The 17,099-nt window shown below is 47.1% G+C and overlaps 1 protein-coding gene across 2 annotated transcripts in view; it reads right to left on the bottom strand.

The window, feature by feature from the left end:
• The window catches only part of ZBTB16 (zinc finger and BTB domain containing 16), a 196,441-nt gene that overhangs the window by 93,241 nt on the left and 86,101 nt on the right, over positions 1-17,099 (bottom strand). For both annotated transcript variants that reach the window (XM_055273203.2, XM_055273204.2), the window contains exon 3: positions 6,498-6,595. In XM_055273203.2, coding sequence (XP_055129178.1) covers positions 6,498-6,595 — 98 coding nt within the window. The remainder of the gene's footprint in view (positions 1-6,497; positions 6,596-17,099) is intronic.

Below are 17,099 nucleotides of genomic sequence, written 5' to 3'. Positions count from 1 at the left end.
ACCACTCTGGGAAAAAGTTCGGGAAGCAAGCCAAATTCAGAGTAGGGAGAGAGAGAGAAAGAGAAGTGTGTTCAAGAGCGAGCTGGGGGAAAGTGGCTCCCTTCACCCTTTCCTCTCTCTGCATCCGCATCATACATGCGGACCGAAGGGAGGGCAGCCCAGCCTCTGAGCCACCCTCATCTGATCTTCTCCACTTCCTTGACCCAAAAACCAAAGGCGCCCCCACATAAGGAATGTGGAGGGAGTCGAGGAACATGAACAAAGTTTCTTCCTGGTCATCTCCTGGGTTTGCCCTGATGGTAGGAGGCTAACCAGAAGGTAAAGCTGGTATTGACTGAAGAGTGGGCAGAGGGTGCATGGATTGGCCATGGGCTCTCACAAGCCTGGGCAGCCCCCAGTCTCTTGCTCTGAGCAGATACCTAATCTGGGAGGAGAGAGGTGAATGGGAGGAGAGACAAGGTGAGGGGAAGCCATCTTTGGACTCAAAGGCACCTCTCCAATCATCAGAGTGGGGACCACCTCGCACCATCTCATCCCAGTCACAGGGAATTTTCCAGCTACCTCTCTTCCCCCATCTTCTCTGTCTTTGAGAAGAAGAAACTGAAACCCATAGCTCAGTGCTCCAAAAAAGAATAAATAAATAAAACAGAACAAGGACAAGCCACAGATCTTTGCCATCTTGTAATGCTTTTTTTCTTCCATCCAACCGTGACAGAGGAAAGCCTAAGAGATCCAATCTGAAGGACTCCTCCAGCCCTTTTCCCTGCCAGGAGGATGACCCAGGTCCCAGGTGATAAGCCCCAGCCACTCCATGCTGCTGCTGGAATCAGAAAATCTATCAACGAAAGCTCTCATTCTTTCCCCATGGCTCTGACTCTGGGGAAGAGCCTCGTCTCAGGGATGCTTCTCAATAGCCAGGGCCTACCGTGCCTGACAAGGGCAAGAGAGGAGTGGAAGGATGGGGCCTCCCACCTGGCAGAATGGGGCCACATGGCCCTAACCAGCACAGAAGGCACAGGCCTCTCAACACTCCAACCACACCCCAATACAGACGACCAGTCTTCATGTTCTCCAACGGGCTTTATTCACCCTATATTCTAGCCTAGTCTACATAAAAAAGCCCAACAGTCCCTTCTATTCCAGACAGAAAAATATGTCACCCTCTTACTCAATCCTTCAGTGGCTCTCCAGTGCTTCAGGGAGAATGCAGATCATTTTGCTATTCCTTCCACAGATGTATCTCATCCATCTCTTCTAAACCCTGCACTCTGCTCTCTCCCCGCAGGCGCAGCCTACACTCGCAGGTTACACCACCCACCTCCATAGGTGGCTTGGGCTTCCCCTCCCCGAGTCCTTTCAAAATGCTGTTCTGTTACCCTCTGGCACAAAACACTCTCCTACTCCGAATTTCTCCCAGATTTCTTAGCACTTTGCACACATTACCATCTTGTATGATGATTGTATAGTCATACTCATCTCCCACTCTAGACTTAAGCTCCTTGAGGGCAGGGATGTTGTAGCAGTCTTCACTGTTAAGTGCACAGAGCCTGACACACAATTCATGCTTATTAAACATCCTCTGGCTCCAAAAATGAATGACACTCCCAGAATAGGAGCAGGCCACATGAATACTCAAACCCTAATCGTATGCAGCCGAGTCAAAAATAGGGACAAGCAGTTCTAGGCATGCTCACTTATAAGCCACCAGGACGTTAAGCCAAGCTGTGGGAAATCTACCTAATGGGAAACCTTACACTGGCCCATCTCAGAACCAACTTGAGTCACTGCATGTGTCTGTGGTCTCTGCATGGACATCTCAGAGCTAGGAATCACTTCTCATGTTACGACAAGGAGTGGCGAAGAGAGAGTGGATCAACAGATGCTTCAAGGCCAGATCCCCAAAAGGGGTAAGGTAGCAGAGGGTGAGGAGGGAGGTTTCAGAGTCTTCCTGGGACACAGGAAGGGGAAGGGCCACAGTCCTACACCCAAGCTTCACCCTCCATCAGGGCCAGCTTTGCAAAGCCTTGGAGGCCATCTCTCTTCCCACCCCAAGCCTCTTTCCCCAGCAAGCAAACCCTTCTGACCCCCAAAACCACCTCTGAGAATGCAGGGCCTGGTCAGATCATCTCATTAGTTAATGAGTTCGGTTATTGACAGTTAGTTTAAACTTATTGTGATCATCAGGTATAGCTCATAAACACTTGATTAATTCACACTTTCAAATTGAAATTAAAACTTCAATTAAACTGAAATTCACTACTACCATTTAGGGTCTTTTAAAAAACCCTTAAAACAGAAAGTAAGGCAGAGAGAAAAAGGGAAGGCACTGTCTCTCAGAAGGGCCTCCTACAGGGCAAACTTCTAATTAAACAAATTGTCAATTTCAACACAATGAAAACTGATTTAGGAGTGTAAATTTAGTATTCTAGTCACTGAAAATAAGACCTGCATTGTCGATCTCCTACAGGCTGATTTCGTGTGATAGGGAAATGAAGAGGAGAGGAGGATGACAGGGAGAGAAAGGAGGAAAAACTGCGAAGGAAGAACAAGCCGGAGCTCTGTCTCCCTTTCAGAAATGACATCTCTGCGGAATTCAATGCGGCCTATTCTCAAGCATCGGAGAAACTCTTTTCTTGCCTCCTCCTTCACCCCACCCCAACCAGATTAGAAAAAAAAAATTAATCGTGTATGATGACAAACTTGGCTCAGCACTCACTGTACATACTGTACCCACAAGTCTGGCTCCCAGCCAGGCCTGGCCTGGAGCCAGAACTACAATAACAAACACAGGCGATGCTAGCCAAGAGGGGGTGGGGCAGCACACAGAGCTAGCCAGGAAGTGAGAGCCCGTTCAGCTCCGCTGAGCAGAAGAAAACAGCAGGAATGTGCCAGTGCAAGGGCGGCAACATTTAGGGGGGCAACCACAACCCCTACCCAGATCCTGGACCCACTTCTCCACAGCCTGCCCCTTTTGAAACAAAATGCTCGCCCCCCACCGCCTCCCCGGCCCAGGGTTCTGGAGCAACTACTGTTCTTCCAGGCTGTGGACTGCTTGAACCCTTGGTCATCTTCTGTAAAATGGGTCTACTCTATAGACCTGGCACACCCATTCTCACTGTCAGCTTCCTTCATGGAGCCTTCAAAATAGAGCAGCAGGAAAACCTCACATCATCTAATTCAATGTCTCTTCTAAAACATCACCTAGTTCTGTTTTCAGGCATCAGAACATGTAAACCACTACTGGAATCTGTAAGAAGACCCAGCACCACCAGCCCAGTCCTCTGACCCCAACTCCCCAACAAGTCCAGGTCACTCCAGAGGCCCCCAGGGCCTGTTTAACAGGGTCCAAACAATTCAGGAAATGGTCTAGCTTCACTAAGCCCCTTGTGCTATTTTATTTTCAAGACCTCTCAGCACGGAGGTGAGGAGTATGCCGGACAACAGAGAGAAAAAGAGAACAGAAATATCGGAATGTAGGCCGTGAGCTATCTGCAAGGGTGAATTAAAACACTACTATGACTCATCGCACCTGCCTAATCATCAAATCATCCTTTCCAAGGGCATTGGCAAGTGACTAGCAGAGGGACAAATCATTTGACACAATCAGCCTTCAGTGCCCAGTAAGACACGCATGGAAAGGAAAAACTAGGAAAACAGGACCCAACTCCCAAAGCCTCTGGAGCAGCCATATGAGATCAGGGGACCTGGAAGCAGCATCTCAGGTGGGACCAAAGTCAGCTTCCCCAGGGTACTGCCAGCTCCACAGGGCAGTTGCACAGTCACACTCTTGTCTGAACTGGGGACACCGGGCCCACCTGACATGAGTATGCAAGCAGCCCTTTCTTTTCTGCAGCCGCTCCCACCAGCCCCACCAATGCTGCTGATGTGTGATTCACAGCAGAGACACTGGCTAACTCACACTGGGTCACACTGCCTGGAAGAGGGATACAATACAAGCCAGGGGCTCCTGGCTGCCCCCTCCAGTGAGTCCTTAAGACATAAACAGTTCCTACCACAGGAGGAACTTGTCCAGAGAGAGGAATGTCCCTGTTCATCGGCCTCCCAGGCTGCATCATTCACTCAACAAATACTTCTTGGCACCAATAATGTGCCAGGCAGTGTGCTGGACATAACGCGGACAGGATCTGACCCCATTACATGTTAGGTATAGTGGTATATATTCAAGGTGAGCCTCACAGCTTCTCTGAGATAGCGTTAAATATTTTCATTTTACAGATGAGGATACTGAGGCTGTAAGAGCTTATGGTTCTTGCCCCAGATCACATCAGCAGTAGGTAGGTGTCCAAATTCCTTCCACCATGTAACCCCGCCTCCCAAGTAAGAGAGATAAGGCAAGTCCATAAATAACCGTAACACAGAAGAAAAACTGCACCCAAAGATAGCTTCAAATAAAGAAATATGGGCACAGAAAAGGCACGACTGCTTCTGGCTGGAGGTGGGGAACAGCTGGGGATGGCATCATGGAAGGGACCTTGGAAGATCTGGGAAGATGGGAGATGGGTTATTCCAAGTAGTCAGAATGGGGCAAACAAAGCCACAGAGCTCAGAAAGCAACAAGCCCATAAAGCAAACCAAGAAGATGAGTCTGGCTAGAGCACTGGACTCAAGGAAAGGGCAGTAAGAAAGGATGCTTACTGGGGCTGAGAGGGCAAAGAGGCTTTACTGACAGGCTAGAAGTGCACTGCCCCAAAAGTGCCCAGCGCCACACAGGGGTCTAGGGCAGGACACCCCACACTTTGCAGTAAGGCAGTGGTGAGCTAAAGCAGAAAAAATCAAGACCAAGAAAGCAAGGGAAGGGTAGCCAACCTGGTAGGCAGATAGTTCATGAAATTCGCCACACCCTGAACCTTAAGTAGCGTACAAAGCTGAAGGGAAGCATGAAGATACAAGGTGTAAGTCACTAAAACAGAAGAAAAAGTGTACGTGAGTGCCAAGCAGATCCGGACGCAGAAATGCCTGAAGTTAGGGCTCTGGGCCGAGGTGAGACACATGGGCAGGAGGAGGATGATTCAGTGGAGCCACGGGCAGGGTGGGGAGGGCCCACAGGAAGGAGGAAAAGAATGCACGAAGACATGGGGACAGTGGATGCACCGAGAGAGATAGCTACCAGCTGCCTGCTGTGGACAAATCCGTGCGAAGAGGGAAGAATGGGAAGTGAGGAGTTAGGACGCTTTAGGAAGGGCCATAAGGGCCAGGGGGAGAGACCACAACCAACACAGTGCAGAACCACATGGGCCCTGCAGCAAGGCAGTGGTGAGCTGAAGCAGAAAAAGTGACTGAAGAGCACTTCCACAACTGTACACATGATGGGCTTGGGGGAAAGAGAGTACAAACGGCCAGGCAGGCAGGGAACATGTGGATGGGGACATGCCCCCGGGGCAACAGGCTCAGAAACAAGGATGAGGGAGGAAGGTGCAAGCAGAAACTATTAACATTTATTAAATGCCAACTGTATGCCAGGGGCTTACTACAGATGCCTTCAACATATATTCTGTCACCTAATCCTCCAAAAAATTATATAAGTTAACAACACCAGCACTTGACAGATGCAGAAACTGAGGTTCACAAGATGAATGTAGCTAAGGTCACACAGCACATATCACAAACAGGATTTGAACCTTTGTCTGCCTGACCCCAAAGCCCATTTCACAAATGCCAAACTGCCTGGAGGGCCAGTTTCTGGAGCCCACATGGGGAAAGGAGAGGCAGGCCTTGGCCTACATGAGGAGAAGACAAGACCAAATGAAACAACAGCCCTCTCCTCTCCCCTAAAAAATGACTCCAAGGTTGGAAGGCAAGGGAATTAAAGGGAAGAGAATATGCACCTGGCAAAGAAGAGTTGAGGCCTCCGCAACTAAAGTCAGGTGACCTAAGCCTCAAAGCCACCCCATCAGACCTGCTAGATCCTTCCCTCCACCAAGAACACCCGGGCCTGCCAAATGTCAGGTGCTTCTCCCCATTCCACGCCTCGTGGGGCAGAGCAGCTTTGCCCAAACATGAGCAAAATTACCAGCAGCCACACAGTCGACCTCAATAGAATTGTATAAAATTAACTTGCAAAAGATAGCACGCTACAACTAGCTTTGTGTTCCAACCTTTCTATATCTATTTAATTAAAGGCTCCTGTATAATGTGAACCCAATAGTCAGATTCATTAGACAGCGAGAACCTAATTCCACAACTGTTTCACTAATGAAACTGCAGTCTACTTTGGAAGGTAGATCACACGGGGCACTGGTTGCCACTGATGCCTGGGAAACCCAGGAGAGCTTGAAGGTGGGTTCATCCAGGTGGCCCCGCCATCAGGATGGATCTTCTGTGTCATGAGCCTGGAGGGAGGGTCCAGGGAACAAGATGGACCAGGGCCCCAGCTGGCAGTGGGGACATGCAGGCCACAGCAGGCTCTGAGTAGGGGTGAAGGCAGGCAGGAGATGGTTGCCTGTATCTGAACGGGCCACTAAGGCGACCTTGCCTACCTGAATGAGCGAGTAAGTGCATTCTCAGCCGCAAACTATCCAGGAACCGCTTCCCGCAGAGCTCGCACCCGTACGTCTTCATCCCACTGTGCAGCTTCCTGTAAGGGAAAGGAAAAGAGAGGTTGCTGCTGCTCTGGCTGGACAGGAGGCAGGGCCATCCCCTACCTGGGGGCTTGGCAGCCATCCCTCTGGCAGGTGACAGGCGGAAGGGAACAGGAGGGCACCGATGGAAACACATCCCTGGATCCTCAGACAGTGTAAATCACGCCCTCTGCCCAGTGACTGCTGCCACTGAAGCCCCCATTCCTGGTCTTGTCCACAGGCTTTACCACTGGCACATGGACCAAGAAAAAAACTCAGATCCAATTCCAGAGGGAGGAAGGATGAAACACCCAGGACAGTCAGACAGACATAATGCTCAGTGTCAAACTAGCACAGACCTAAGGCCCGCAGCCTCTGCTCACCCCTGTGCAGCACTGCCTTCCCCGGGTGGTGACTGTGAGCAAGCCCATTGGACCCAGGGGAGCTATACCTTTATCTTTTCTCTCTCCTATCTCCAACTTCCACTACAGTGACTGACACAAAGGAGGCTCTGAATAAGCCTATGAATAAATTGATGCCCTTATAGACGCAAGATACTTCTTTCTCTGGCATCCAGATGTTCTTAGGACTGCAATGACCCGCCCCAACATTCACACCTTTCCCCTAAGGCCCAGCTTTAGAATTGTCTTCCCTCTGTCTTGCCCCAGCAGAAAGTAGAGTTTCAAGAAACTGGATAACATCATTCTATAAATGTAGGGTGGTCATAGTCATCTGTGGCTCTTCATACACATTCTCTCATTTTGCCATCACTATGGTTCTGTGAGGTGGGCTGGGCCCATGTTATCACCCCTGGGAAGACCGAGGCCCCAGTAACAACTGGTCACAGGCCCAATCTGCAGCAGTGCTCCCATCCCAACTCCCAACCCGGGGCCTCTCCCACCAGACCCCTGGCTCAGTCACGAGCCAGCACGGGAGCTGGTAAGATGCAGGGAACCGGGTGCGCCAGCAGGGAGCCGAGCACTGGGGAGAGGCTCCAAGCGGCCGCCCACCCACACTCCTGTTGTCAGGCCCATACATGCTATTGCCGGATCCAGGATCCGGCCTCCACCTCCGCCCCAGGCTCTGTGCCATCCCCGCAACTTCCCCAGGGGCCTTGGCCCTCAGGACAGGGCAGGCGTGGCAGTCAGAAGCCGGATCTGTGGGCGGTGGAGCAGGCAGAAGGGAAAACAAGGCCCCCTATCTCCATCAAAATGTTGACGTGTTAAGACCATAGTAAAAGGCTGGAGAGCTGGTACTGACAACAGATAAAACTGCTGGTGGGGAGAGGGAGTATTACACACTCAAGCTGGCAGCATCTAGATGGTAGCAAAACTGAGCCACCCACCCTTCCAAGTACCAGAATGAGAACCCAGCAGTGTGTCAAGACCATGTGGTGGACCCAGGTGAGCCTCCTTAGCGCCACAGTCAATGGGCTCCCACAGCATGAGGACCAGCATACGGTATCCACTGTGTGCGGCCTTCTGATAGGGATCACACAAAGTTCTCTCCGCAGAGCTCTTTCTCAATCACATTGTTTTGTTTGCATGCTTTCCCTTTCCCCACTTGCCAAAGACAAATGATTTCTCAATCACAAACATACACACACACACCCTTATCTATGACACTGTAGGGGTACCACCCCGCCCCCATGTTCTCTTGCTCCTTGCCACGCTGATCCACCCAAATTGAGAAATATTAACAGTACAGAACATTTTAACTGAACATTCTTAACTCTAAATAGATTTCACAATGTTGGGAACTGGGACATGTCCTAATAGCATTTTGGACAAAGTATCTTTTAAACTACGTACCTAGGGATGTGAGTGCATGCGAACACATACGGTGGTGGAGTATTCCTGTCACTTGCCCGGGCATGATAGATGTTTGCTTTTCTAAGAGATGTTCTGTAGAGTGGCAAAGGCTCTATTCATAAGGGGTTTGGCAGGTGAACTCGCACACAGTCATGGTAAAATCTGGTGGATGGCAACATAAGGGTTTCAGTTTATTTTCATCCTTTTCCTCACCAGGGATTTGTTAGCTCCTGGAGTGCCCACTTCTCAAGGGGGGCTGTCAAGAGGAATAGGAGGACGAACACCCATTTGGATTTATTTTCCAAAAGGACACTAGAGTGACCGGTCTTCAGATTTGGAAGCCACCACCAGGCTAAACTCCCCTCTGGGGCTCCCATCTCTTTTCCATGAGGGTTCCAAATCAAATCCCTCACCACGATAAACACTCTTGGTTTGGGTAACACCATTGCCTTTTCTCTAGGTATGAATGGATTTGCCTGGCAATTGGTGGAGTGGCTTATCTTGGCCAACTGGATTGGCTTGGTGTGAAAGATGACAGGCACTTGCCCTTTTACTACAGAAGTGGCAGGGTACAGAGAAGAATGCCCAGCCAGCAGCCAGAAGACCTGCATCCTCCCACCTGACTTGGCCACTAACATTGGACAAGTCATGCTATCACAATCTCTCTGCGTTTGATCATCTATAAAGTGATGTAGATCACATCAAATATTTTGAATAGAGACAAAATTTTATAACTCAAAAGTCTTACCCATATCCTTCTACCTAGCCTACAAGGTGGTCCTCTAAGGGGCACTATTATTCTCCCTGAGCCACGTCCCACTTGTTACGGTGCACTGTGATGTCCTCTGACACTGAGGCAGCCAGGCTAGGATCGCCCAAGCAAACCTCTAGACCCAATCCAGCAATCTAGTCATTTAAAACTTAATCCAAGTGGCCTGAGTTTCCTCCTTTACTCACTTGCTATTTATCTTTCAGTGAAAGAAACTTCCAGAAGTTACCATCAGCCTGTCCTCGGAATGACTCTGTTGTCATGCATTTCCCTGCCTTCAGAGACCCGGATGTCCTATCCTGTCTAATCCTCAGCGTAAGGTCACTGCCCTGCAACTGACCCACTAACTCAGTGCCCCATACAGGTTACCAGAGATTAATATGGTGTCCATGTGATTCCACATGAAGTGCAAGGGCAAAGGTCTTTCCTCACTGGCAGACAGACCTGGGCAAAGCACATAAAGTTCATTAGAGAAAAAGGGAACAACCTCACAGGCCCGGGAGTTCAACAGAGCCCAGCACCGGTTTGCTCGTATCTTTAATTCTTGTTCATATACCAAAGGAAGAATGTGGAAAAGTGAAGGCTTCTCCTAATTCAAAGAAAATAATGGTAGAGAATTTCAGGGCATCTGAGAGACCTGGCTACCAGCAGACTCTCCATGGCACAGTCTGCAGAACAGCCAATGTGGAAATAGAATTCCAACCGACTCCTGGAGCAAAAGTGCAAATTTGTGTGAACTCACAGTCTATTCCCTCTTTAGACCACAACCTCCCACCACTACCATCACCACATTATGCAACTGCAAAGCATTTAGATCAAAATGGAAATTCTATCCACCTCCTTCTTCCTTACCACACACTCACATCTTCCCAATCTAGTCCTGTCTTTTTGTAAGGTTTAATTGCACGTGGCCATCTGAGATTATCAGCCTCCACTGCGACAGGAAAGGAAGACATCTGGGGACATTTTTGCACCTTTCTGCACACTGCCTTAGTTGGTGGTAGAGTTTTCACACTCTTTCCTCTGAGAAGAAGCTACCTTGCTGAACACCATTTTGAAAGTAACCCAGTTCTAGTACAGCCCACGCATCTCCATCCTATACTCAGTGGAGATTCCATTGCCCCATATGCTTCAGGTCCTCACTCTCCATTCCTAGGGAACAGACTCAAGTTCTCCCTAACTCTTAGTGGCTCATTAGGTAAACCCACCTTGCATGTAACAGATTTTCACTTATGTCCAAAAAGACAAAGAACACATTAACCTCTAACAAGTTTCTATTGTCTCAAGAAAGCTGAATCATTATGAGAAATTCAAGCTAAACAAATCTGAAGCTTTTGACAAGAAACTGAAGAGAAGAATTCATTCCTTCTCACCGGTTTTCAACCACACAACTCTCACAAGTAAAACGAAGCTAGCAAGATACAAGCTCATCATTTGAACTATTTCTGTGCTACTTTGAGTCTGCAAACTCATAAAGATTTCATCTGGTTTAGAATACAAACTCCATAATGGCAGAGACCGTGCCTATATTTCCTTTCCTCATGAGGCCTCATTCAAAAGGGATTGATCAAGGATGCTGGAGAAATCCTTCTCTGTAAAGTGGCATCTGTGACATTCCTTTGCTCATCCTAACAATATTCTAAGTACAACAGCTTCATAGACGGCCTCCAATTCAAAACTGGACCCTGTCCTGTGGCTCCTAAAGTCCATACAAAGAAGGCTAGTGGCTACTGCATAGAAGCATGAAGCCATTAGACCAACCTGTCATCTTCAGGGTAAGCCTTTATCAACCTAGCCTACCTAGAACAGCAACAGCAGCATAAAGGGCAGCAAGGAGAGACCCAAGCCATATTCCATCCTCCCTACCTTCAGCTTCCAGAGAGAGCTGACCACAACAGCTGAGCCCCAAGGGGGCATCCGCCATGTCTACTGTCTGCAGGGTAAGCTCGGCCCACTTCCATCCTATGCAGCCAGGGACCAAGGGGGGAAGGCTATGAGAAGAACTCACTGCACTAGCAGGTGTCAAAGGGAAAAGCCCAGGAGCACTGCCTAGCTGACAGAGAGGGGTTCATGTCCCAGCACTGCCAATGTCACATGTCTTCCCAGGTTCCTGAGCCCAGGGGCAAATGCTCAAGTTGGAGCAGACCAACAGGCAGGGAAGGTTTAGAGAAAGAAACCTCAGTTCCGGTAATCCAAGGGTTGAAATTGTCTGACCTGTGAGTTTTGCTGGAAAGACCAGCACGGGGAACTAGGACCTGTAATTGGGAAAAGTGAATGGGAGGGCTCCATAGCTGGACTACCCACTGCTCTCTCCCGCCTTTGAATGAGGAAAAATAAAGTGGGAAATCCATTCTGTAAGGGCATTTATAAGACGATGTTGTCCTTGTTTTCAGCCTAACTGATCCATCCTCTGAACCAACACTCAGACCACATCAATGCAGTACATAAGGGCCTTCCAAACTCACCCTATTGTAGGTATGAGGCCACTCCACGTGCAAAAGTCACCCCAGTGCTTTGGGTTTTTGCTTTCTGATTCTATGACCATCAATTTGACCTCATCAGTGCAAAAGTCACCCCGATGCTTTGGGCTTTTTGATCCTATGACTACCCCTTTCTGATCCTATGACCATCAATTTGACCTTCTCAGTGCTTCAGAGGGGTACTCAGAATAGATAGGAAGCAGATGGGAGATTCTGTAAGAACCAAGCCATGACCCAAATGATCCTCTTTTCTCCAAAAAGTCTGCTGCCCCCATGAGAACCAACACTCTCCAAGATCATCTACTTACCCAGCCACCATGCAAACTTCCTGGTCCTGTCGAGCAGGACCTGGGCAGTTGGTGCTGACATGCAGCCTTGGGCCCCATGTGGGGACAGCATAAGGTAGGTCCCTTTATGGAGCTCTGCCAATGCCCTCAGCCTCAAAAGCAACCGACTCCTAAGCTCGGTGATAAGAGAACCTCGCCCTAGCCTCATTCACCTTTCCAAGTAGACACAGAATTGAGTAAAGGGAAAGTTTATGTACTTTAGTAATGGGCTCACTCTTCCTCCTTAGACCTTTAAGTCAAAAACACACTTTCAACATCCATTTACCTTTAATTCAAATGACAAAGGAAAGGTGAAATAGTCAATGGCATTCTGTGCTCTAATTTTAAGAGGAAGGGATGAATGAAAAGTTATGAGGCTATCAGTATTTCCTCCCCAAAGCAACTTCCAGGGAGACTGCAGAGTGTTTCCACATTCAGTCCATTCTCCTGTACTTTCTTTTTTAAATAATTGTTTTTAATAGAGACGAGGTCTTGCTATGTTGCCTGGGCTGGTCTTGAACTCCTAGGCTCAAGTGATCCTCCCATCTTGGCCTCCCAAAGTGCTGAAATTACAGGCATGAGCCACCACGCCCAGACTAGTTCTCCTGTACTTTCTATGTGTCTTTTTGTGTGAAAGGAATACTCTAAACAGAGCCTGTTCTACTAGCGGCCTCTACCCTAAGCCAGACCATGTTATTCACAGGGCATCAGGGATACTCTGGGGAATGTTCCCTTCCTTCTAAGGGTGACATCGTGTCTTCCCAAGGAATGTCTCTTCATGCCACCAAAAGTACCACATTCCAGGCTAAGTAGGCCATTAGTCACACCCAGTGTCATTCTCCTTACATATTTTGTAAGAATATGAAGTTCAAGATTCAAGATTAAACCATTTATAAGTTCCTTAAGACTATACACTCTGTGGGGGCAAGAACTATGTCTTTATCTCTGTCTTTTATGGCCTCAGCACAGATTCAGACAGCCAGAACACATATGAGAAGCTATTGCTAATGAGGCAATTTCCAACCACCCTAAGACCAAGGGATACCTAACCACTAAAATCTAGCCATGGGACTGCCTGGAACCAGAAACAAGGCCTGGTATCCCAGGGGAGAAAAAGAAGAAATCATTCTAATGTTGGCTGGGGAATGGGTCACTTTCATTTTCTCAAGGCATAAGGGAAATTACGCTTTTGCCCACTTTTTTTTAATGTTGAGATTAGATAGTCATTTGACAAGCTGTGAATGCTTAGCAGGTATTACCACAAATTATCCTTCTAGCAATAGAGTTCGTTGCTCCCTGACTAGTCAATATTAATAAACATTACCAAATGCTTTTACAACACAATTTATTTTTTAATACAGCTCTTTATGTATGCCATAAAGTAAATATACCAATAAAAGCCAAGGATTTCAAACAACAGATTAAGAAAAACAACCAAGAACTAACTGAGTGCTAGTTAACACCTTCCATGCTGCAGGTTTTGGGAGCACACAGCAGGTGCCTCTCTGCTGGGGATTCAGACCAGGAGAGTTAGGGAAGACAGTGGCCATTTGGTTCTTTGGGAACCGCTTAAAGGGAGAGAGAGAAAATACCAAACCAGCTGTGCTTTCTTAAGAATCATCTTTAAAAAAGTGGTATATTGACCATGTATATATGTGTACATATATACACATTGGGCTGAGTGCAGGGGACCTGGCTCTGCAGATATCCATTAAATAACCTTGGCCAAACTGCTTAGTTTCTCCAGATTTCACTTGACACCTCTGCAACAATGCAAAGGTTGAGCTAGATGATTTCTTAGGCTCTTTCCAATCAGTTTTACAAAACTGAAAGTCTGTGGGGCTGACATGGGTCTGTGCTGGCTGGATTATATCTCCTGCATAAGGGTGCATACCAGATTCATCCTCTCAATCTTCATCACTGACCTCAGAACATGGCAGGGGCTCATTTCTGTTGACTGAATGAGCAAACAAACAAGAAAGGGAATCAGAAGAGAAAAATGTAGAGGTGGAAAAAAACTCACCCTGTCTACACGCATATGTGGATACACACACACACACACACACACACAAACACAACCAGTCAAAGAACAGTTGCCCCTACTGTCCAAAAGAGAAGCTCTCTACGGGGTTCTTAAAAAGAAAGCCATGCAGCCGGGAGCAGTGGCTCACGCCTGTAATCCTAACACTTTGGGAGGCCGTGACCAGTGGATAACGAGGTCAGGAGATTGAGACCATCCTGGCTAACATGGTGAAACCCTGTCTCTACTAAAAATACAAAAAATTCGCCAGGCATGGTGGCAGGTGCCTGTAGTCCCACCTACTCTGGAGGCTGAGGCAGGAGAATCGCTTGAACCCAGGAGGCGGAGGTTGCAGTAAGCCAAGATCACGCCCCTGCATTCCAGCCCAGGCAACAGAACGTGACTCCATCTCGAAAGAGAGAGAGAGAGAGCGAGAAAGACAGAGAGAGAAAGAAAGAGAGAAAGAAAGCCATGCATCCTATGCATCCTGCCTTAGCCTAGATGAAGACCAATCTCGAGCTGACTGAAGAGTGGAGGGAACTGTCCTGAGCCTTAAAAATATGAGGAAGGACAACGGCATTCCCTGGGGCCATGACCACACCAAGTACAGCACTTTCAGATAAGGCTGCCTGCCAGTGCTAAAATACAATGTCAGAAATGACAAAGGGACACACTAATCTCCCTGCAGCAACTGCTCAAGGAGGGATCTTCGTGGCTGCGGAGCACCAGGAGGCCTGGGCTTCTGGCTGTTACGTAACCAATTCTTTGTTTTAAAATACTGAGTTCTCCTAAGTCATTTATTTGAAATATCTCTATCAACAAATTTCACCAAGAACAAAAGTTTTTCATTTGTGCACTGGGCTGTAGGATGATCTTATCGCACACAATCTCATACAGTCTCTTTCAACAAGGTCTTAGCGTGCTTATCTGTGAAGTTCCTGGTAGCCAAATATGATTGAAATGTTCTATTTATGCTCACTGGATTAAGGAGATGTTGCAAAACTGCACAAAAACCTGGCAGATGTAAGCAAGGTATTACAGCCAGGGCAGTTAAAATCCGAGGGGAAGAGATCAATACATACTTTTGTAGCTTTTTCTTTTTCTTTTTCTTTTAAGAGACCAGAAAAGTTGTGCTTTTAGAAAAGGAAAAGGAAAAAATAGTAAAATGCCTTAAGATTTATAGCTTCTCTGAGCTTTTTCCAAACCCAAAACAGGGCACCATGATGCATGCTTGATGATGTCAGCCCAAGGGAAACAAAAATAAATCCAAAATATTCTCTCCAGATCCTAAAAGGCCCTATAAGGGAATTAAACTATGGTTATGGATGAACAGGGTTTTTGTTCTCCCTCTCCCGTACAAGGCTTTTAACCAGCACAAACAAGCAATTTCTGGGAAAATAGTTTTCAAAAAGCTACAGACTTTTCCTTTATCTCCTTATTTTGCCTGGATACATCTGGAGGAAACGTTGTCTCCTGGTTATCTAGGATCATTTTTATGTTTCCACTCTAGCCAGGAAGACACAATGCTACCTTCAGATCCCAAGGACCAGACATGGAAACTCAGAGATTGTTGAGAATAACTGAGGTTTATTAAATGTCTAAGAAGAAAGTTCCTCTGGAATTAAACCATTCTGAAAACCTTTTTAATGTATATTGCCTCATTCTTTCTGCTTTGGTACACTGAAAATTAAATTACTTTTCTATGAGGATTCTGAGCTGGAGAGCTATCACTCTAAACATCAATTATGAACACAAGATAAGAGATTGAACAGATTACCTGTACCGGCACCAAATCACATTGTGAACATTATTGTCATTTTAATGAAGAAAAAAGGCAAAAGCCAAACAGATATTAGCTTCTTTACTGGTTCTTTCTTCCTTTCTTCTAGAAAAATGCAAAAAAGAATATCTAGTCAACCCAGGTTTTTTTTTTTTTTTTTTTTGGACAGAATCTCACTCTATTGCCCAGGCTGTAGTGCAGTGGTGCGATCTCGGCTCACTGCAAACTCTGCCTCCCAGGTTCAGGCGATTCTCATGCCTCAGCCTACCGAGTAGCTGAGACTACAGGCATGTGCCACCATGCCCAGCTAATTTTTTTTTAATTTTTAGTAGAGAGGGGGTTTCACCGCATTGGCCAGGCTGTCTCCAACTCCTGACCTCAAGCGATCCACCCGCCTCGGCCTCCCAAAGTGCCGGAATTACAGGCATGAGCCACCGTGTCTAGCCCCAACTGAGGTTTTAATGATAAATAAGGTAATGCATTTATAGATCATGTCTGACTTTGAAAGGGCTTCCTGAGGATCATCTCAACCACCTTGTGGCTGACATGGAAAGTATAGAGCCCATTTTGTGGACGGGGAAAGTGAGGCCACATGACTTACTTGCCCCTATAAACAGGCAGGCATCGCCAGACTTCTCACCTCAGGGTCTGCCTTCATATTCCTACCTAAGCCAGAGTCTTTCCCTGAAAGGGGCAGGAAAACCAGCAGCTAAAAGGGAGTCACCGAGAGCATTCCTGGGATTTTCCCAATCTAATTGAATAGAAGCAAGAACAGAGAGACCTCTAAGAAAAAAAGTAAATTGAATGATGGCACCCAGAGTCCACTGACAGGCTGTGGGTCTCACAGGGACTTTATAATCTTCTACAGGGAAGGCAGGCCGACTCATGCCCCACTGCTACTCACCCTGTATCTGTTAAGCGCCTACTGTATGCTGGACTCCAGTAAAGTCAGGCTGCTCCTGAACCACAGCCTATCTAGGTAGGTTGTCCATCAACGCAACTTTCCATCATTGCATTTTGTTGGTTTCCTTTATAACATTTAACACAATTGTCAGTTATATATTAGTTTTTTATTAGTATTCTTTATCTCTACTAGACTATAAGTTACACTAAGGCAGAAACCATCCACTATAACCTCAGAGTACGCCAGTGCTTGCTGTACAGAGTAAGCATTCAGTACACTTTTCTAAATAGCTTTACTGAGGTATTTTCCACATAGCATAAAATTTATCCTTGTCAAGTATACCATTCACTGGTTTGTAGCATATTCATAGAACTGTGCAACCATCATCACTATCAAATTCCAGAATATTTTCATCACCCTGAAAAGAAACC

This window comes from Symphalangus syndactylus, chromosome 3 (assembly GCF_028878055.3).
Source record: "Symphalangus syndactylus isolate Jambi chromosome 3, NHGRI_mSymSyn1-v2.1_pri, whole genome shotgun sequence".
In the NCBI taxonomy this organism is placed as follows: Eukaryota; Metazoa; Chordata; class Mammalia; order Primates; family Hylobatidae; genus Symphalangus; species Symphalangus syndactylus.
This window is presented reverse-complemented; position numbering and strand designations above follow the sequence as displayed.